This window comes from Balaenoptera ricei, chromosome 7 (assembly GCF_028023285.1).
Source record: "Balaenoptera ricei isolate mBalRic1 chromosome 7, mBalRic1.hap2, whole genome shotgun sequence".
Lineage (NCBI taxonomy): Eukaryota > Metazoa > Chordata > Mammalia > Artiodactyla > Balaenopteridae > Balaenoptera > Balaenoptera ricei.
In genome coordinates this window covers 1,341,643-1,363,939 of record NC_082645.1, presented here as the reverse complement: position 1 = coordinate 1,363,939, position 22,297 = coordinate 1,341,643, and the positions used below count along the sequence as shown (strand labels likewise).

The 22,297-nt window shown below is 41.1% G+C and overlaps 1 protein-coding gene across 1 annotated transcript in view; it reads right to left on the bottom strand.

The window, feature by feature from the left end:
- Positions 1 to 337: 337 nt before the first annotated feature.
- MAP3K19 (mitogen-activated protein kinase kinase kinase 19) overlaps positions 338 to 22,297 on the bottom strand; it is a 45,954-nt gene continuing 23,994 nt past the window's right edge. Inside the window, 10 exon segments of the mRNA XM_059927097.1 lie at positions 338 to 404; positions 4,827 to 5,524; positions 6,251 to 6,400; positions 8,741 to 8,765; positions 8,767 to 9,631; positions 9,634 to 10,003; positions 10,348 to 10,592; positions 10,595 to 11,371; positions 11,374 to 11,542; positions 12,994 to 13,037. Of these exon segments, the coding sequence (XP_059783080.1) occupies positions 338 to 404; positions 4,827 to 5,524; positions 6,251 to 6,400; positions 8,741 to 8,765; positions 8,767 to 9,631; positions 9,634 to 10,003; positions 10,348 to 10,592; positions 10,595 to 11,371; positions 11,374 to 11,542; positions 12,994 to 13,037 (3,410 nt within the window).

The window sequence follows — 22,297 nt, the reverse complement described above, 5'->3', positions numbered from 1 at the left end:
TGACATTAAAATTGACAGGCCAGAAATAAAAGGAAATATCGTATAAAGCAAGAGAGATTGTAGTTCCTGGATAATCAGAACCATAAACACTGGAATAGGTTTTCTGTTGTTAACTCTTTTAAGACAATTTTCTTATATATATGGGTAATTGTGCCTGAAGCTTGAGAAGGCTAACCTGTAACTGAAACTTTTCAGTTAGTGCCACTGCGGGATCTGGTTAAATTGGGTTAGATTGACTTTCCAGTAGGAAAACAAGGGTCCCTTAACCATCATTTCCGCAATGAAGCAGTAACGGAGTAATCTGTAGTGGAGCTGGGAAGAAAGTCCTGATGTGTGCTCAATGACTTCTCCTCAAGCAGGAGTGCTTCAGGAGCCGGACAGCAGAAGGTCGTTCATGCTGGTCCATAAGAAGGGAAAACACACATTAGAGTAAGCAACACCCAGTAACGTGCCTGCTTCAGTTGACTCAAAATGCCAACTTTAACAATGGAAGTACAACCTCTGCCAGTCAAACAGATTTGGATTGAGTCCAGACTCCAGATTTTAACTGTGTGATCTTAGGTGAAGGACTCCAACTCGTTCCTCATCGGTAAAATGGGGATAACAATAACACCTAACTCACTGGGAGAGTGTTTTTTAAAATTTTTATTGGCGTATAGTTGATTTACAATGTTGTGTTAGTTTCTGCTGTACAGCAAAGTGAATCAATTATACATATTCATATATCCACTCTTTTTAAAATTCTTTTCCCATGTGGGTCATTACAGAGTATTGAGAAGAGTTCCCTGTACTATACAGAAGGCCCTTATTAGTTATCTATTTTATATATAGTAGTGTGTATATGTCGATCCCAATTCATACAGGGAATTTTTTTTTTAATAATGAATTTTTTAAAATATTTATTTATTTATGTTTTGGCTGCACCGGGTCTTAGTTGCGGCATGAGGGATCTTTTTTAGTTGCGGCATGTGGGATCTAGTTCCCTGACCAGGGATCGAACCCGGGCCCCAGGAGTCTTAGCCACTGGACCACCAGGGAAGTCCCCATTGGGAAAAGTTTTAAAAATGCATATACAACTTTGAAACAGTGTCACATACTAATAATTCAAAAATTAGTACCTATTATGATTCAAAACCAGTCCCTCCTTTTCCATTGTACTTTCGCTCAGTTTGTTTGGGGTATAATTTATACACAGTAAAATTCGTGCTTTTAGATGTACAGTTTAATGCACTTTTAGTTAGCATGAAATTTATTTTTTAAATTTAGAGGTATCCAGGATTGAAAAATCTTTAAGAAGTAGACATTTAAATATGCTTTGGTGATTAATTTGAATAATCCCATTTGGGGCACTCTTGGATGAGCATGAAGGGAGACAGTTACTTAATTAGTACTATTGTGGCTTAGGTTTATTGGCCCTCAAGAAATCAGAAAGCTTTTGCCAATGAACTAGTCAGTGAACTAATGAACCAGTCACTGGTTATCTGCAGTGACCTATTCCAAAGGCATTCTTTTCGTTAAACTGGCTATTTTGATCATTTTGGAAGCAGATGACCACCAAGAACATCCCAGGTAAAAATGGAAATAAAGATAAAATACGTTAAAAAGCAAGTGACCAAAAATCATTCTAAAGTAAAAAAACCTGTCCACTTCTGGAGGCTCTTTCTCCTGCCTTCAAAATATGCAGAAATCTCTTTTCTCTTCAAAAAATCCTTAAATGACTACCATTTCTAGCTGCCATCCTATTTCTTCTATTCCTGCCAAATTTCTCTAAGTTGGCCAAACCCAAAGATTTCTTTTTCAACATTCGCTAACCTAAATCCTTACCATTTGGCCTACTCTTCTCTGTAGAAATTGCTCTTTTAAAACTAACCATGACCTTCTCCTTACCACATTTAATGAGCTCATCCTCCTTGTCATCTCTGCAGCATTTGAAGTATTCACTACCCCCTTCTCTCTGAAACAGTCTCTACTTAGTCTTAAGAGAAACTGTCCTCTTCGTTCTTCTCCCACACTGCGGCAACTCCCCTCCTTCCCTTTCTTCCACTTGTGTACTGGACTTAATTCTATGCATATTTTGTTATCTTCTCCCATAAGCATTTTCAAAAACATTTTCCTCAACCCTCTAATTTTTTCATGATTATAGCTACCAACCTTATGATTTTCAAATCTGCACTTCCAATGTTCACTGCTTTCCTGAGCAACAATTCCACAGCTTCAAATGTTTCCTTCAACTTCCTCCCCTGTTCCTCTTTCACAACTTTCTATTACTTCTTCCATTATCCACGTTCAAAACCATGAGATCCTATCATCCTCTATCACCAAGTCCTGATTCACCTTCCTCTGAAATACTGATATATTTTTTAAAATATATGTGCCAGGTCTTAGTTGCAGCATGTGGACTCTTAGTTGCGGCATGCATGTGGGATCTAGTTCCCTGATGAGGGATCGAACCCGGGCCCCCTGCATTGGGAGCGTGGAGTCTTACCCACTGGACCACCAGGGAAGTCCCTGAAATATTGATATTTTGGAATCTTCTTTACACTCCCACTGCTTCCATCACCATCAAAACCCAAACTCTGGATTCCAGAATGGCCTCCATTCGAGGTTCCTCTACTGAATCTGCTGTCTGACCTGCCTCCCCAAAGACCTTTTCCTTCATGGCATTCTCTACCCCAAATCCTTTGCCGTCCTCTGCTCGTCACTGCCTATCTCAACAAAGTTAAACTCCTTGGCCTGACTTCCCAGAACTTCTGAGACCTGCCCATAGGAGTACCCCCAGCCATGCTTCTTACTGCTTCCCCAGATTGATTTCTGTTCAGTCCTTGTTCCTGGTTTTTACCTGATCATCTCTACTTCTGAATCTTTAAGAGTGCCTTACCCCTTTATTTATGACTATCCACACCTCCAAGAAGTTATTGTCATAGACAACAGGCAAGATTCTAGAGTCCTTAGGGTCTCTGGCATAGAATTGCAGGCTTGCAATACGACACTCATTAGGTAAGATGTATTAGTATTCTCCCAAAGGGTTATTAACTGTTGAGCCCTAATTACATACCCCAAGCTGTGCTAAGCAATTTACATACACCATTTCCCTTACCCTTCACAACAACTCTGTTAATTGATGATTAGTGGTGTGAGTTGTGTATTGCTTAGTTTATGAAGCAATGGTTCAAAAGGAGAGCCAGAAAAAAATATTCCACCCTTTCTCTTTAAAGTCGTGTGTGCGTGTGTGTGTGTGTGTGTGTGTGTGTGTGTGTGTGTGTGTAATGAGAACTAGAAAGAAAATGAGAATAGCAAGCACTTTCTGTGGATCAGTAATAGATAATTGTTCAGTTGAGAACAAAGCAACTGCAGTATTTTTAAGAGCTAAGACCAATCTCCAAGACTAGTACTGGTCTATATGATATTCCTAATACCTTTATGTCCCTTTTGTGAGGCGTTTTTTTGGGGGGGCGGGGTGCTGGGGGGCAGCTCTGTGCCTGGAGCTCTGTCTGCAAAATCCATGCTGGAACAGTTACGGCATCTCTGCATGTAGGGATACCCAGAACTGCACCCCTGGAGTATGCGTTGCTGCCCTGGCCTACGTGATCCCCTGAAATCAACCAGGACATGCTGATTGGTACACACACGTGCTGGGAGAGGGAGACAGAGAGTCTAAAAGAGACACACCCATCGGCAGGCAGGGAGGCCTGTGGGTTCTGGAGGTTAACTGAGAAAGGTAAAATGAACCCATTCAGGGAGCTGGAGGTTGCCATATATGTTTGCTGAAAGCTGGGGCACTAGAATTTTTCATCTAGCAATGAGAAAGCATACTTCCTTGAAAGGCAAGAAATTTCGTTTGGGTTTCAGGCTTTCCTCATTCTGCACATGCAACTGAGTGTTGAGCCTCACTAGGTGGGTGGATTTTAGGCTATTCTACATCATCGTAGAGGCCAGGTAGGTAGGCTTGAGCACCCCTACCCTACTCTTCAGCTCTCCTCCACTGTACGCATACATGCATATACATATACACACTTTAACCAGAGCTATCTCGCTGCCTTTATGTTTTCTTCTTTGAATTAAGATTTCATATGAGCAGAGAGTGCCTGGGTAAGAAAAGTTTGAAAACCACACAAATGAGTAATCTCTAAGCTCCCTTACAGTTCTAACATTTTACACAGAACTTTGTTCCATAAGTACCAGGAAGCCTCAGGACAGGAGAAAACAGGCAACCTTCTGGGGCTTTTCTGCTTCCCCAAACACTACCCATTTGATGCTTGAAACACTCCAATTAGAGATTTGTTCCTTTGGCTCAAAATGCTTCCTCTCACTTTAAATGCAAGTGTTTCTGGGGAAACAATACATTAACTCTGTCAGTCATCAATCAATCAGTTCATATCATTCCCTTGATATGAATGAATTTCTCACATACTCTCCTGAGAGCTGGTTTTAGGAAGGAATGAGAACACTGGTTCCCCGAGAGGGAAGGGAGGCTAAAGCATAGGTGATGTCATTTCACCATGGCTAGTCCCTGGGAAGATGTCTCATTGGTAAATAAGTAGATCCTTAGCAATTTTTGCACACCCATTGATTTGAGGAAGTGTTGTCTGGACCTGATAAGACATTTCACTGAGGCGCTTCTCACTTGAAGCATTACCCCCATACCCTGGTACAACAAGGAACACAATCACCCAATATGGCCAATCATGATTCTTTTCAGCACAAAATCACTCCCTACTTGATTTCATAACCCAAGCAGAGCTTATAATGGGCCATAAATTGCAGGGGAAACGTCAGCTGCTTGGAATCTCTGGGGATTTATCCTCCTGCTGCTTTCAGTTTCTTACCTGGTGAGGCACACACGCACGAAGTCTGCTGCGTTTTCTGAGAAGTGTTCTGGTAAAGGAGGCATCAGCCCTCGGTGTGCGCCAATGTAAAACATGGCTGCCATCCTGTCCGTGGAAGCTAGTGGGGGCTTCCCTGTGGCCATCTCAAACACAGAGCAGCCAATGCTCCAGATGTCTGACTTCCGTCCATAGCCAGACTCATTGATGACTTCCGGAGCCATCCAATACAGAGTCCCATGCATGGACTTCGGCATGTCACTGTGGGTACCATTTAAGCCAGCCCAGACCAAACGCTTGACACAGCCAAAGTCAATCAGCTTTATTATTCCAGTTGGCATAAGCATAATATTATTTCCTTTGATATCTCGATGCACCCCACTGTTCTCATAGAGATAAGCAACACCTTGCAGAATTTGTTTTGTATACTTACAGAACACCATCTCAGGCAATGGCCCAAAACGGTTTATAACACTAGAGATTGTTCCTGGTGTCTCAAACTCCATGAAAATGCTTACAGTGTTCTCCTCCAAGCATGTCCCCAGATAGGCCACAGTGTTGACATGTTTCAGTGCTTTGAGCAAATCTACTTCTTCCTGCAGCTTCCTATATTCTTTTTCAGTAGTTAATTTATCAGAGGTATCCAAAGCCACCTGTTTTACAGCTATTAGCTGTCCTTGGCAAGTAAGACCACAATATACCTAGAAGCAAACCAATGCCTTATTATTAAAAGTAAATGATGACACTTGTTCACAAAATGCCTCCCAAACACCTGTCTTTCTCTAAGCTGAAACATCCCTACCTAAATGCAAAGTACTTAAGCAAATTGAATGTTTCAGTGGAGCCAAGATGGGGATAAGTAGCATAGTGAATGTATATCATAATGGCTTGGGTTCAGTCTTCTCTTTACCAATCTGTGTAAATACAATCTAAAGTGCTGGGACTTTAGATGGTCTTTTATGCAATTCACAAAATGTAAGGAACATCTTTTGTTTTTGCCACTCAGCAATGATTCTCCCAACTTCTGGTAACATAACTTGAACGGTTGAACAAAGAGACTTCTTTCCCCCAGGACTTGGACCTCAGAGAATTAGAGGCTTGAAACACAATGGCCATTGTACTACCCCGTGGAGCCTGAGAACCAGAGCCAGAAGGAGACACAGAGAGACCAGATCCCCAGTGACATTGTTTGACCCCTGAAACCAGCTGTGCCCAGAGCCAGTCCTACTCCAAATCCTTCAGTTACATAAAGCTGTGGACATCCTTTTCCTCAAGCCACTTTAGGCTGGGTTTCCTATTACTTCCAGCTGAAAGAGTTCTAAGTAAGAGAGTATGCAGGGTGGGGTGGGCACTCAAGAAGATTAGGGAAGAGAGAGGGGTGGAGGAGTGGAGACTTTTTATTTCAACATGTTTCCTGTTTCACTTACTGGGCCGTAGGCTCCCTTCCCAAGGATCTCACCCTTGGTCCACAGGATAGGTTCTTCATACTTTAAACTGTTTTCAGAAAATGTCTTCTTTTCATGTGAGTTGAAAAATCTCTCCTCTTTGTCATATATCCCAAAGCCATTACTGTATCTCTGGAAGAATGAGACAAAAAAGAAAAGTCATCATTACATTCTGAGTCCTTGGGACGGAGAGAAAGAGTGGAGAGTAAAGTCTTCCTTTCTTCTAACCTAGGACCAACCAGAGAAGGCCAAATATGCACCCCTAACCAATCACGTGGGAGGCCCCTTCTAGTTAGCCCACCTACAGCTTCCCCAGGACAACAGCCTCCAATCAGGGCACACCTGAAGCCTTTTTTCCACTAAAAAGCTTTCCTACTCCTTGCCTGCTTTTGAGTCTCGGCCAAACACAAGTGATGGTGGTTGACTCCTTTGCTATAGTGAGCTCTGAATAAATAACCTTTGTTCTATTTCCACAACGTACGCATATACTCAAATGTACACATATGTAAGCATATATGCCTACAGTTCCATACACATACACATTTACACACAAATATACATGCAGATAGATACTCTCTCTCTTATGCATACACGCACATACATTCACCCATGCACAGCCATACACTCAAGTCTAATGGTCAAGACCAGCTGCAATAGACTAAAGATCCATGGTCCTCTAGACCCTTGCTACTCAAAGGAGAACCTACAGACCAGTATCAATATCCCATGGGAGCTTGTTAGACTTTCAGAATCTCAGGCCTCAGACATACCAAATCAGTGTCTACATTTCAGCATGACCCTCAAGAGATGTGCATCCACAGTAAACTTTGAAAAGCCTTCCCCTGGAAGTCGGGAAACAAGTAGCTTTTTGTAGAGCTTAGACCATGTTTACCAATTGTTTGATCAGGACCAAAAATACTTTGTCTTGATCTCCTCTATGAGTTATTAAAAATAAATGATGATGGTGATGTAGAGGCACAGTGACGGTCCTTAAGAATAAGACATTACACAGGATCTCCTTCCTCGGGAATGAGCACGGGTGCCTCCAGAGGGCCATTTGGGTTCCTCTTCCCCAGCCTCTCATGTTTCTATCCAAACTGAAATTTATGGATTGCTTAGAAATGAAAAGATCACAAAAGGTCAGACTCCGTGACTCCGTGATTGCAGCGTAGGGTTATGGGCTGATTGTATTTACTAGCTTGTTAGCTTTTCTTGAATGTGAAATGGCAGGCTGGTGGACCCATCTCAGACACACAGGCATGCACACACGTACCCCCAACTCCCACCCAAGCCTGGCAGCCTCTGTGAATCCTGTCCACGTCCCAGCCAAGACCAGGTTCACTATGAGGGTGAAGATGGCCTTTTACAACCAGGAATATTCCCACTGTCTAGTGATTAAGAGTGTGGGGCTGGAATCAGAATTCCTGTCCCCACCACTCACTACCTGCATGACTTTCTAAACCTCAGTTTCCTCATCTGCAAAATGGGGACTTGTTATTACCTTTAGCATTGATCTCATGGAGCTGATATGAAGTATAGAAAGGAGACAGTATGATGTGTGTCACTCATATGTGGTAACTTCTCAATAAACTTAGCTATGGTATAATTATTTACCTTGTGTATTCTTCTGATCAATTATTTAAAATAATGATTCCTGATCCTGAAAGAGCATGATATAACCTGAGTTAGTGTACAGTAAATAATGTTTCAGCTAAACCTACTGTTTGTGTTTAAAATTTAGTAGAACAGGAGGCTCATATACTTCAGTGAGAACTAAAACAAACGTAACCTTACTACCTGCTGATAGTCTTCTCACCGCCCCACTCCAGTGCCAAACAAATTTTTTTTAAATGTGTTCAGGATTGTTGTTTATGCTTCCTTGAGAGCAATGGCTAAGTCTTGTGCCCCACCATATCTTCAGCTCTTATCCCAATACCAAAATCACAGGAGGCATCAATAATATTTTTGTGTTAAAGTAAACCATTTGGGAACAAATGCTCAGGTGCAGGGAATCTTTGAGTAATGAGCTTTTCATGTTTTCATATGTCTTTTGGAACTAGATGGTGAGCTACTTCGGGGGCTGTGTTAATTTCTTTCTATCTTACACACCACTTAGAGTAATGCTTTACCCATAATTATCTCCCTGCTGTTACTTGTTGATTGAAAACTTCATCACTGAATATAATATCTACCTATTTCAATAAGTAGCTTTGCTATATTAATGTAATCAAAGTGATTCCATTGCAGTGTCAGGCTAGCTAAATTCTAGAAGTAAGGCAACATAATGAAAACGTCTTAGCGTGAGAGTCAGGGGACCTGGATTCCAAACTTGCAACCAAATAATGAGATCTTGATGAAACTATTTAATTGTTTAGGGTTACTGATTCCTCATTTGAAAATAAGGGGTTTGAAACGGATTGTCTCTGAGATCCCTTCCCGTCCCAATGAATCTCTGATTCTAATTATACCAACCTGTGTCTTGACAGTTGTTGTCTCCGCCTAATTCTTGCATGGTATTTCCTCTCTTACTGAGGACAAGATTTCGGCTTTCAGGATCTGTTTCATCTGCCATTACTTGGCAAGAGTTGTTACCTTTCTCATCAAGAGCTAGTAGTTCCGCAGCTAGACAACCTAACAGTTCATCTGTCGATTCTTCACTCTTTACAGGGTCTGGAATTTCTTGGGAAATTGAATCTGCATCATTTAAAGTTTTTCCAAATGTTTGACATGGAATTGACTTATTAGCCAAACTATCATGATCCAAAGACTGTGCCCAACGTTGATATGCTTGAGAAGATGCACTTTCTTGTTTCTCTTTGAAAGAGAAACTCATAAGTGTTTTAGACTTATCTGAAACACTCTCAAACTCTACATCGTTAGTTAAAATTTGATTGGCATTAGTTTCACCAAGAGATGCTATAGTCTGCTTCTCTTGCAGTACATGCTTGCTGGAACTCTTCGCACTGGGCAGTGCCCAGCTGTTTTCTGAAAGGACAAATGGGGTTTGGTGAAGTTGCTCTTCGAGTTCACGCAGATCTCTGAGGCTCGTGGCAAGTATCTGATTGCTAGAAATGTCTCCTTCGTCAGCAGACTCTTCCATGGAGACTTCCTCAACAATGGACAAATCTGAGACAGGAAGGAATTCGTTTTGTTCGATGGACTGCTCATGAGTCTGAACCATGATCATGGGCTGAACTTCATCCTTGGAAGATAGAAAGTCATTTCCTGAAGACTCTATCTGCTATTCTGGTTCTGAAATACCATCACCATTTTCAGTGTCGTTGCTACTTACAGCCTGGCAACGCTTTTCTTTAGAAATTAAACTTTTGTGCTTTTGTTTAATGCCAAGAGAAGACTTCGGGGTTTAATATGTGGTCTTTTCTGAGAAAGTCTGGTTCGGCTTTTGCTGGTCCTCTCACTGTGTGAAGATCGACATTTATTGGTGACACATCTGCCCGATGGAGCTGAGCATATCTCTCGGAAATATTTGTTTTCATGCTGTTCAGCCTCTCGCATCTGACGATAAACAGGAGTCCTGAACATTTCGTAGATTCCAGGTCCATTTGCAGTTGAACTGATTTCTTTGAACCTGTCACTGTACTTCAGATCTCAGTAATTTAGTCTTGGCTCTGTTGGTTGAGCAGAGAGAGGAACAGAAGACTTTTTTATTCCTGGATTTTTACAGATGCAAGGCAATGACTGCTTTTTAGGTTTCAAAGCTCGGTAAGTGGATTGCTTCTTTTCTTTTCTTTTTTTTTTTTTTATAAATTTATTTATGTATTTATTTATTGGCTGCGTTGGGTCTTCGTTGCTGTGCGCGGGCTTTCTCTAGTTGCGGCGAGCGGGGGCTACTCTTTGTTGCAGTGTGCGGGCTTCTCATTGCGGTGGCTTCTCTTTGTTGCGGAGCACGGGCTCTAGGCACGCAGGCTGCAATAGTTGTGGCACGCGGGCTCTAGAGCGTAGGGTCAGTAGTTGTGGCACACAGGCTTAGTTGCTCCGCGGCATGTGGGATCTTCCCAGACCAGGGCTCGAACCCGTGTCTCCTGCATTGGCAGGCGGATTCTTAACCACTGCGCCACCAGGGAAGTCCCGGATTGCTTCTTTTCTATCTGTGGCATTCTCTTTTGAAACTTGGGTGATTGCCGAGGTCTGGGGTCCACAAGCCCCAGAGCAGGAAAAACTTGAGTTTTTATGCTGGTTTTGTGCATGGTAGGCTTCATGGAACTTTCAATGGAAACCATGAAATTCTGAGGTGTCCTGTTACTGGCCTTGGTCTTTGAATCCAACTTATTTCTATGGGTTTTCATTTTATGCCTGTCATTTCTTGGTCTGCAAGTATGTTGAAGCTACTATTGTTATGAAGGATGCCCTTTCTTTTCTGGAGGCTTGGCTTAGTTATTGCTGGTTCCTTGGGAGTTTCATCTCCGGGGAAAGTGATGTGGATAAGAGGCACCATCCCATTTGTTTCTGGTTTGGCTGCCTCTGCTACTGATATTTTTATGTTTGTCTCCATGCTTCTGTGATCTTCTGGGAGCTTTTCAATGAGGTCATGAGGAACTATATTGGACAAACTTTTAAGAACAGTATAGTCTTCTGAAATATGATTTGGCTCAATCACTTCCCCTTTATGTGCTGAAGCAGTTTCTGAATCAGCTTTATCATTTCTAATCCCTTCATCCAGGCTTAGAGTTATTTCTGAACGCAGGGCTTCTTGGAACTTGACTGGTTTGATATATCCAGCTTCTGAATCTTGTTCATAGTTTCTGGCTACTGAACCCTCTTTCTTTCCTGATGAAAGAGGTGGAGTGTTCTCTTCTGCTCTTCTCAGTTCAGCACCAAGGCAGTCAATATCCACTTCCCTATCTGTAGGAAAATTGCCTTCCTTGAAATTCTCAAAGGACACCAAAGACTGTCCTTTTTCAAAGTGAGAGATTTCAGTGTTGACACATCCCTCTGTTTCCTTGGATTTCCTACTCTCCTCTGTCTCCAGGTGTTGTCTGTGATGGTGAGCCTTCCAAAAAGAGCACATGTTTCTGGACCAGATAGAGCTATCAAATGACCTGAGAGTCTGACCCTCTAAACCTTGAACGGTGCTTCCTTCTGCTTGTTTGATGGTCTAAACTCATCAGATCGACTAACAGGCTCTGAGAGCTCAGGTATGAAAGATATAAAGCTTGGAATATTTCTTTCTCTCTCCTTTTGATCCTTATGATTTGGGGGTGTAGTAAGGAGACCAGATCTCACAGGCAAGGGTGACAATGGTGGCTGAGGGAACTAAAAGGAAAGAGAAAACGAATGAATGCAGAAACACATATGCGTATCATATTAATAAAGTAATCTGAAGAAATTTTAAGATTCTCTTTAGGAAGTCCTTTAAAGTACAAAGTTATCCTGGAGATCACAGTTTTAAAAACTAAAATCTTATTCCTGGTGTTTTTTAAGAACCAAGGCAAGACAATACTTTTAAAAAGCAATGCTAACATATGTAAAGATTCATGGTTATATGTTTAAAATAAAGGCCCTACATTGTAAACAATAAAACCTTTAAGTTTTTTAAAATTTCTGTTCTCTTTTCTGTTTACTTTGTTTTATTTCTATTCTCTTTTCTATTTACTTTCCATAGAATTGATCTAAGATTTTAAAAATTCCCACTTAGAACAGCTTAAAATTGCTGTTACATTTACTGTAATAGTGATCGTTAGGTTGCAAACCAACTCAGAATTTGTATGCAGAACACAAGTGCTTCTCATTGTTGGCTGAATTGTTCTGTTGAGAGTGGCTTATAAATGTGCCACACTATACGCTTGAGAGTTAGCTCCCTAAATGGTATTTAATTCTCCTTGGCCCTCCAACTATTTTCAAATTAAGCAAGTTTATGTTATTATCAACCTCTAGAGGTCAGTGTAACCCAATATATAATATTCAGCTTTTGGTTGGTTAAGCTATAAGCTCTCACTTTACAGCTTTCACCGTGGCCTTCCTCCTCCACCACCCCACCCTCTGGGTATAGAGATTCGATAACTAATTATATCAGAATATTTATAGGCATAGATCACGAGTGGTAATTGAGAGCTCTATGTTTAATTTTCATTCTGTTGCCACCTGTGTGTAAGAAGACAGGAAAAGGAAACTGACACTAGAAACAGGCATTAGAAACAGGTGAGATGCAGTGTAATCCCCTAGTTTCATTACCTAGATGACTTTCTTTCATCTCTCAAAATACAGATTCTCCCAGTGCTTAAACACCTCTGCAATAGCAGCCATTATTTCATTTATTTATATTTTAGGCCAATAAAGTCCTTTTTTCAACACTAAGCAGTACCTATGCATTTTCTCAAAGGCTCATAGAATACAGAAGAGTCAGTTGAGAGAATTGCAAGGCTCTTTCCAAACGCTTTACTTACAAATGAGACAACTAGGAAAATCTTTCTACCAATGGAAAAAGAATTACCTCATTTCTCAATACATTAAAAGAAGAAAAATTAAATATGTCCAAAAGAGCTACTCACTTCATTACGTGGACAATGGGAAACACCCCAGAAAAGAAGTATACGTGTCAAGATATAATTTTCCCAGAAATTAGCTCCTCTATAAACTGCATGTGAGTTGTGGTTTTTCCAAGATATATGCTGAGGATTTGGGCTCTGAGTTCTTTGATAGAATTTGTCTCTAACAAGATTCTTTGGTTTTAATACTTAAGTCAAAAATGCTCAAACTACTCTTACCTCAATTCTCCGGCTACTATACTTCATATTAGAAGAGGAAAACCCTGTAACGAGAAAAATTATTTTTTTATAAGTTTTTTTTTTTAATTAATTAATTAATTTATTTATTTCTGGCTGCGTTGGGTCTTCGTTGCCGCACGCAGGCTTTCTCTAGTTGAGGAGAGCAGGGGCTGCTCTTTGTCGCGGTGCACAGGCTTCTCATTGCAGTGGCTTCTCTTGTTGCGGAGCACGGGCTCTAGGTGCACGGGCTTCAGTTGTTGTGGCTCGCGGGCTCAGTAGTTGTGGCGCACGGGCTTAGTTGCTCCGCGGCATGTGGGATCTTCCCGGACCAGGGCTGGAACCCGTGTCCCCTGCATTGGCAGGCAGATTCTCAACCACTGCGCCACCAGGGAAGTCCCCAAAATTATTATTATTATTATCAGATATTCTTAGTAGTAGAGTGAACACAGTCGGCCTTAAGCCAGGTGATGGCGATGGAGTGATCTTGGTGCTGAGGTTTGAGGAAAAGTTGTCAAAATGAAGAGTTTTTCCAGGTGTAATCCACATGGAGGTGGGTACAGAATGATTACACAAAACTATTGCTGAAGAAGGTGGTTGTTTTATATACAATGTTGTTTTTCATATATATCTATGTTATATATGTGTATATATCTCTGTTTTATATTTATAACATTTGCGTATATATAGTGATATTTATTTATTTTTACTTATATTCCTTCTGGAAACACATGCTCTCTGGATCAGAAAGCAGAGCACTTATCACCCACAGGGCATCCTAGTGCCAGTTCCCTGCAGCCCGATTCCCCACAGGTTGACACAAATGAGAACCTGCACCGGTAGTGAGGCTGCACCGTAGGAGGAGACCCTGAAATTATGAGACTCAGAGCTTATGTATAGAGTGCTGGCAGTTCAACCCATCTTTCCCTTCTGAGAAAGAGAGACCTTCACTATGAAATGTAAGCAAGCGTCTCCAGGAGAAGGAGGAAATGTGTCTCTGGGTTTTGTTTGTTTTATTTTTACCCTATTAAGTAAGTAAACAGCTCTTGGCAAAGCCAGCTTCAGTCTTTCTGGAGCAATAGCTTATCTCTAACTTCCAAGGCATGTTTGCCATTCAATCATCTTTCAACCTAGTCTCCTAGTGCTTTTTGCTCAGAAAACCCAGACTTTTGCAGAAATGTGAAAGTATTTATGTATAATTGTCTCCCATCCGTTGTTTGAACTCAAACATGGGATAGATCATAAATTCTGAAGGAGTGCGGGGAAGGGCGAGATGAGATTTACTAGGTAGGGTAAAACCTAGACGTTGTTTTCTTCTTACCAAAACATCAGAATGGTCCCTAAAACCCCACTCACCATCATGGGTTAAAGCTGAAGCCAAAAGCTCCAATGTGTTCAGGGTCAAAGCAGGCACATAAATGAATGAAGTGGGATAAGTAGGGACAGTGGTGAACTGAAATTCTGTGCCCCAACTACAGGGACATCCATTCCCCAGTTCTAGCTGGTGTGGTCCATTCCAGATGGGTAATCCAGCACTGCTGGATCCTCCAATTGCCAAGAGAAGCCAGAGAGCTGGAGACCTTATGTGAAATCTCCTTCTCATCCCTTTTTAAAATACTTTGAAGGCCGAACAAAATATGCCTGTAGGTCCTTTTTGGCCACAGGCTGCCATTTGGAAATTTCACTTAGCGAGACCTCTCTGAGATGTACCACAGGTAGAAGCCATTCTCAGGTGAAAACTGGTCACCTAAGAAGAGGATTCCAATTGGAGGGGATGCGGGCATTCCCCTTAGCCACAGCTGGGCAGAGCACCACCCCAATTCTTTATCCATTTATTTAACCAATATTTATTGAGTGCCTACTGAATAGCCAACACTGTCCCAGAAGATGGCAATATAATTGTGAACAACAAAGACAAAATTCTTGCCCTCATTGAGGTTGTATGCTAGAGGTTGAGATTTTCTGTTGAAAAGATATTACAAGTTAATACTAGAAATATAACTGAATATGATTTATATTTGGGTGCTTATGTATAACACACTGAGTTTAAAAAATTCAGGTATTATAAATATTTAGATGAGTAATATCCAGTATTGACAAGGAATGACGTGAGATATAAAGGCACTCAAACATTTCTGGTGAGAATGTAGAGGTAAGATCTTTCCAGTAGGTAATGTGGTAATATATATTGAAAGGCTTTTTAAATGTGTATAGAATTCCAGTTAAAAGGTTGAATATACAAGCTTTTCTCCACTCTCTCCACAAACCTCACTAAAATGATGGTAGACTAATTTTTTAAAAAGGTAAAGAAGGGAATTCCCTGGCGGTCCAGTGGCTAGGACTCAGCGCTTTCACTGCCAGGGCCCAGGTTCGACCCCTGGTCTGGGAACTAAGATCCCGCAAGCCATGCAGCCAAACAAAAAAATAAAAATAAAAAATAAAAGGTAAAGAAAAAGAACAGCAAAAACCTAGAGGGTAAAACAGCACATGCACGACATCAACAAAATTTTGGATGGTGAAAACTGTATGGATGGGCTTCCCTGGTGGCGCAGTGGTTGAGAATCCACCTGCCAATGCAGGGGACACGGGTTCGAACCCTGGTCCGGGAAGATCCCACATGCCACGGAGCAACTAAGCCCGTGCGCCACAACTACTGAGCCTGCGCTCTAGAGCCCACGAGCCACAACTACTGAAGCCCATGCGCCTAGAACCCATGCTCCACAACTAGAGAAGCCACGGAAGGAGAAGCCCGTGCACCACAATGAAGAGTAGCCCCTGCTCACCACAACTAGAGGAAGCCCGTGCGCAGCAACGAAGACCCAACACAGCCATAAATAAATAAATAAATAAATAAATAAATAAATAAATAAATAAATAAATTTTTAAAACTGTATGGATGAATAATAAACAATTTAGTTGTCAACTTTCTCTGTTCTGCTCACTGCCTGCAGAGGGTAGAACTCAACAAGAAATAAGAACCCCAGAAAGGAGCAGGAATTAAAGATACCAGGTACCTCTGAAGGTGGGGTTGCAGATGAGTCTGAAACAAGGGGTTGCTTCAAACTCTGTACAAGGAGTTGGTTCCAGATTCCCCGTCCTGCGTCCTGCCCCACTTGTCAGGGGTTGCTCTTCTCCATTCCTGGCTGGAAGTTTATTCTCTGAAGAGCTTGAAACAAAGATGCGAAGGAGCTAGGTACAGCTGAGAGCAGAAACAGGGTGCTGGAGTGAAAATATGAGGATAAATGAAAGCCTCCACATTGACATGTGAAGCTCCAGCCTTATAACCTACAAGCAGGAGCTTGGATTCTCCTTCTCTCAGGCAAACTAGCTGAGAGAAAAGCCTACCTACGCACCCTGACACTAGGGGAATCCGTCATCCAACCATCCAGGTCTCTGTCCACTCCACAAGCCCCCTCGAGCTCCTGGCACTTTTTAGTCTCCCCCTCTTAAATACAAATAATCGCCAAGCATCAACTGATATATGGGAATAGCCTCTAACATGAAAATACACAGAACAAAACAAACAAAAAGAAAGAAGAGAGCTCAGAGGAAACAGAGACAATGAAAAACTACTGTTAATATCATTCATGGGGCTTCCCTGGTGGCGCAGTGGTTGAGAATCTGCCTGCCAATGCAGGGGACACGGGTTCGAGCCCTGGTCTGGGAAGATCCCACATGCCACGGAGCAACTGGGCCCGTGAGCCACAATTGCTGAGCCTGCGTGTCTGGAGCCTGTGCTCCGCAACAAAAGAGGCCACGATGGTGAGAGGCCCGCGCACCACGATGAAGAGTGGTCCCCACTTGCCGCAACTGGAGAAAGCCCTCGCACAGAAACGAAGACTCAACACAGTCATAAATAAATAAATAAATAAATAAATAAATAAATAAATAAAAGAACGTGAATTTCTTTAAAAAAAAAAAATCATTCATGTACCTTCTTCAGGAAGCTACGGGAAAATTTACCTTCCTAAAATGAGTGCATTAATCAAGAGAGAGGAAGCCGTGTACACAGGGGTCCAACACAGAAGGTAGCCAAGGGCATTTCCAGGATAATGATGAGGAACTCCCAAAGAGACAGCTGGTCAGGAGGTCCAAAGACCAAGTAACACACAGTGAAACAGGAGGGCAGAGCATTCCAGGAGCAAGGTCTTAAAAAACAAAAGAAACCAATGGATTACCTGGTGTGCAGTTGCTGTATTGAGGTGCGTTTCACAGGTCCATCAGACAGGATGGGGATGAATTAGTGACAGATATACGGAAAGTAAGCAAATGGTGAAATGAGGCGAGTATTAAAGCTGGGATAAATAGAATGTCTCAAAAGAAAAGCAATGTAATCATAGCATACTCTGGGGCTCAGCTGTGAATGATATTTTACCTAGTCATAATAAGGGAGACATTGAATATTAATTTTTTTAAAGCACAAAGATTTCGAAGGTTGCCTGTGTGTGTAGAGAGTAATATAAAATTGTTAAACACTAATAGATAATGCGTAAATTGAGCAATCAAGCAATGTAGTTATAAACATGTTATTTAGAAATGTGGAATTACATTCTAGGAGAAACGGTCTTGAAACAGTATTTGTACTTCTTATTTCTTACTTTTTATTTTTGCTCACCTGTCTTTTCTGAATTTTTCTTAATCGACATATGTTGATTGTCTAAAATTTAAGATTGCATTTAAACAAAAATATTCTTAAAAAGGGAACAAACACCAGCCTGGTAAACCCAGCTGACTTCTTCAGACAAGATCGTAACACCGATGGAGCAGATCCCATTACAGAATACTGACCTAACCCAGTTTGTTCTTGTTTGAATGTGCTACTTTTATTACATCTTCAAAACTTTCTGTGGTTTGGCCAGGAGAAGATATTTCCATGATGTCCAATTCAATCTCTCCATCCATCCTTCCTCCAGTTTGTACCTGCACCAACTGCCCTCCCTTTTCTCTAAATTCACCTCCACCACAAGACTAAATGTTTCTCCTTTTTTTCCCTCATAACTAAAGTGGGGCTCAAATGGGCGGTGTGAGCTCTGAACACACATGACATGGTGCTTAAGCACGTTGGCTTCAGAGACAGGGGGTCCAGGTTTGAACCCAGCCTCTGTAACCCATTAGCTATGTGACCTGGGCATGCACTTAACCTTCTGAGGCTCACTTTCCTCATTTCTAAAACAAGCATGCTAATATTACCTGTATCAGTGAACATATGTGCCTTGCAGTAATAGGCACTCAATAAATGGTGATTGCCATTGTTATTAATTCAATATACATTTTTAAATAGTTATGTGCCAGATCTGGAGCGAGGTGTGCAGAGGTGTGATGGTTTTTGCCTTTGTCATCTGGTGAAGACCAGCACATAAAAAGACAGTGACAATTCAGCATGATGAGTGTTATGTTGCAGACAAGGTCAGGATCCTATGGGAGTCCAAAGGCCTGGCGACTCCCCCAGTCTTGGGGACATTCAGGAAGACTTCCCAGAGGAGGGGGTTTCTAAGGGGAGAGCTGAAGGATGGTTTAATGTTCCGGCAGAAAAAAACAACATGTGCAAATATTCACATATTTGTTCTGGGAACAGAAGGCGTTTGGTGATGCTGATGTTTAGCATCTGCTGAGGAAGAGTGGCAAGAGAGGAGGCCGAAGAGAGGCTGCGGACAACTGGGAGCGAGATTTCTGGACTTCAAGGAACAAGACCCTGGGTCTACGTCACAGTCCAGACCTGATGTTAACACTTTTATACACAGTCTATCGAAACTCGGCTTCAACATCATGTTAAATGAAATCAGCCAGACAGAAAAGGACAAATGTTGTATGATTTCACTTATATGAGGGACCTAGAATAGTCAAATTCATAGAGACACAAAGTAGAACAGTGGCTACCAGGGGTACGGGGGGAAAGTAGAAAGGAGAGTTAAAGTTGAATGGGTACAGATCTTCAGTTTTGCAAGATGAAAAAGTTCTGGGGATGCATAGTGGCAATGGTTGTGCAACAGTGTAAATGTATTTAATTCCACTAAACCATTACACTTAAAAATGGTTAAAATAGTAAATTTAATGTGATGTACATTTTACCCAATAAATTTAAAATTAAAAATTTTTAAAAAAAATCCACTGCTTCATTTAAATTTCATTTGAGCTCTACCCTTGCATCCAAATCCCATAATAATAATTCTATTTTTTCCCCTTTTTTTGGTGAGATGCTTCACATTTCCTCTGCTGTGCGATATCTCTCATTGCAATAAGCCAATAAATGCAAAATTTTGGACTACAGGTTTGTCCCTGGTGGTTTAGGCCAATTGGTTTAGGACAGTGGTAAGCAGATATCAATGAGAGCAACGTCCTAAGGGGAAACGCTGGCATCAGTGTGCTATCTGGTAAATAAGTCTTGGGCTAGATAGAACAGCTAACTCAAATCTTGGAGGAAAGCATCTTCAGTGTAGGCCCCCCAAACCCCCATAGATAAAGATAAACCAAATATGAGTTCCCTGTAAAGATTTTCAAACGCTGAAGAAAAAGATCAGTAAAGAAATATTTATGGACCAAAGAATAAAGGAATAACTGTGTAATTAAATGAACTCACCTTCAGATTTTCTCGGCTGCCCCTTCAGAAAGTGAGGAACGTCTTCTCTGGCTACAGACTTGGAGATGTTCGGTTTTAAGCAAGGTCTTGGCAACAAAAAGCCCAAGTTCACATTGCAGAGCTCCTGGTAATGTTCCTCTTTCTTCAGGAGTAAAGGCTGCCTGGTCACCATCTTTGTCCTGGAGCCTACCATCTCAATTTCATTTGGAAGTGAAACAGAATGTGCTAGTACCCATTCCTGATGCACTGAGGTTATCTGAATAAAAGGGGGAGGAAATGGTTTGATTTAAAAATCATTCCCCATGTCTTCTGGGTCTCCAGTTCTTAGCCCAGCCCGACATCACTAGAAAGTTTGGAGGACTACTTCCAAACGGTGCTGCTGTGTGGAATGGCTGTGTTGCTGAAAGCACAAGACTTCCCTGTCCTCTGAGTTGCTCCCCACCTCACCTGCCCTCTGCCCCTCACACTTTAGTTTTCCCATTCCCATTTCCTCAAGCAGAGAAATCAGAGGGGCAAAGGGGAGACGTAAGAGGTGCATCCTTCTACTTCTCCAAAGGTGTTGACCAAAGGCCTTTGACCATTCTCCAAAGGCCCAGTGCTTCTCAAACTATCTTTGGTGAAGAATCCGTTTAAAATTTTCCATTGCATTGTGGGCTGAAACTTTTGTAATATGTAATCAAAGTGAAAGACTATATGAAATGAACATATGAAAAATGAAATGAAAATCAAAAACATGAAAATAAATTATAAGACACTGATGAAAGAAATTAAAGATGATACAAATAGACGGAGAAATATACCATGTTCTTGGATTGGAAGAATCAACATTGTGAAAATGACTCTACTACCCAAAGCAATCTACAGATTCATTGCAATCCCTATCAAACGACCACTGGCATTTTTCACAGAACTAGAACAAACAATTTCACAATTTGTATGGAAACACAAAAGACCCTGTAGCCAAAGCAATCTTGAGAAAGAAAAGTGGAGCTGGAGGAATCAGTCTCCCTGACTTCAGACTATACTATAAAGCTACAGTAATCAAGGCAGTATGGTACCAGCACAAAAACAGAAATATAGATCAATGGAACAGGATAGAAAGCCCAGAGATAAACCCACGCACATATGATCACCTTATCTTTGATAAAGGAGGCAAGAATATACAATGGAGAAAAGACAGCCTCTTCAATAAGTGGTGCTGGGAAAACTGGACAGCTACATGTAAAAGAATAAAATTAGAACACTCCCTAACACCATACACAAAAATAAACTCAAAATGGATTAAAGAGCTAAATGTAAGGCCAGACACTATCAAACTCTTAGAGAAAAACATAGGCAGAACACTCTATGACATAAATCACAGCAAGATCCTTTTTGACCCACCTTCCAGAGAAATGGAAATAAAAACAAAAATAAACAAATGGGACCTAATGAAACTTAAAAGCTTTTGCACAGCAAAGGAAACCATCAACAAGACCAAAAGACAATCCTCAGAATGGGAGAAAATATTTGCAAATGAAGCAACTGACAAAGGATTAATCTCCAAAATTTACAAGCAGCTCATGCAGCTCAATATCAAAAAAACAAACAACCCAATCCAAAAATGGGCAGAAGACCTAAACAGATATTTCTCCAAAGAAGATATACAGATTGCCAACAAACATAGGAAAGAATGCTCAACATCATTAATCATTAGTGAAAGGCAAATCAAAACTACAATGAGATATTATCTCGCACCAGTCAGAATGGCCATCAACAAAAAATCTACAAACAATAAATGCTGGAGAGGGTGTGGAGAAAAGGGAACACTCTTGCACTGTTGGTGGGAATGTAAATTGATACAGCCGCTATGGAGAACAGTATGGAGGTTCCTCAAAAAACTAAAAATAGAACTACCATACAACCCAGCAATCCCACTACTGGGCATATACCCTGAGAAAACCATAATTCAAAAAGAGTCATGTACCCCAATGTTCATTGCAACTCTATTTACAATAGCCAGGACGTGGAAGCAACTTAAGTGTCCATCAACAGACGAATGGATAAAGAAGATGTGGCACATATATACAATGGAATATTACTCAGCCATAAAAAGAAAAGAAATTGAGTTATTTGTAGTGAGGTGGATGGACCTAGAGTCTGTCATACAGAGTGAAGTAAGTCAGAAAGAGAAAAATAAATACTGTATGCTGACACATATATATGGAATCTAAAAAACAAAACAAAACAAAACAAAAATAAAAAACTGGTCAAAAATAGAAAACTGAAGAACCTAGGGGCAAGATGAGAATAAAGACGCAGACCTACTAGAGAATGGACTTGAGGATATGGGGAGGGGGAAGGGTAAGCTGGGACAAAGTGAGAGAGTGGCATGAACATATATACACTACCAAATGTAAAATATATAGCTAGTGGGAAGCAGCCACATAGCACAGGGAGATGGGTGTCTTTCATACCAGTTTTATAGTCATCCTTGAGGGCAAACACCTAGCTGACAAGTTGGAGTAAGAAAAACATACAGCATACTTTCCTAATAACTAAACTGTCAGTGAAAAGGATGTTCTAGTAAAGGCTAGGTACAGTTAGTATTTTGCTGTAGAAATTAGAAAATTGGGCAGTGTATTCATGTGAACACCTTGTTAAGAATGACTGTACTTTTACAATCATTGAGGACTAATAAACCCAGGTTATTTTTTTTTTTACCCAGTATGTTTTTAAGCAAATTTAATG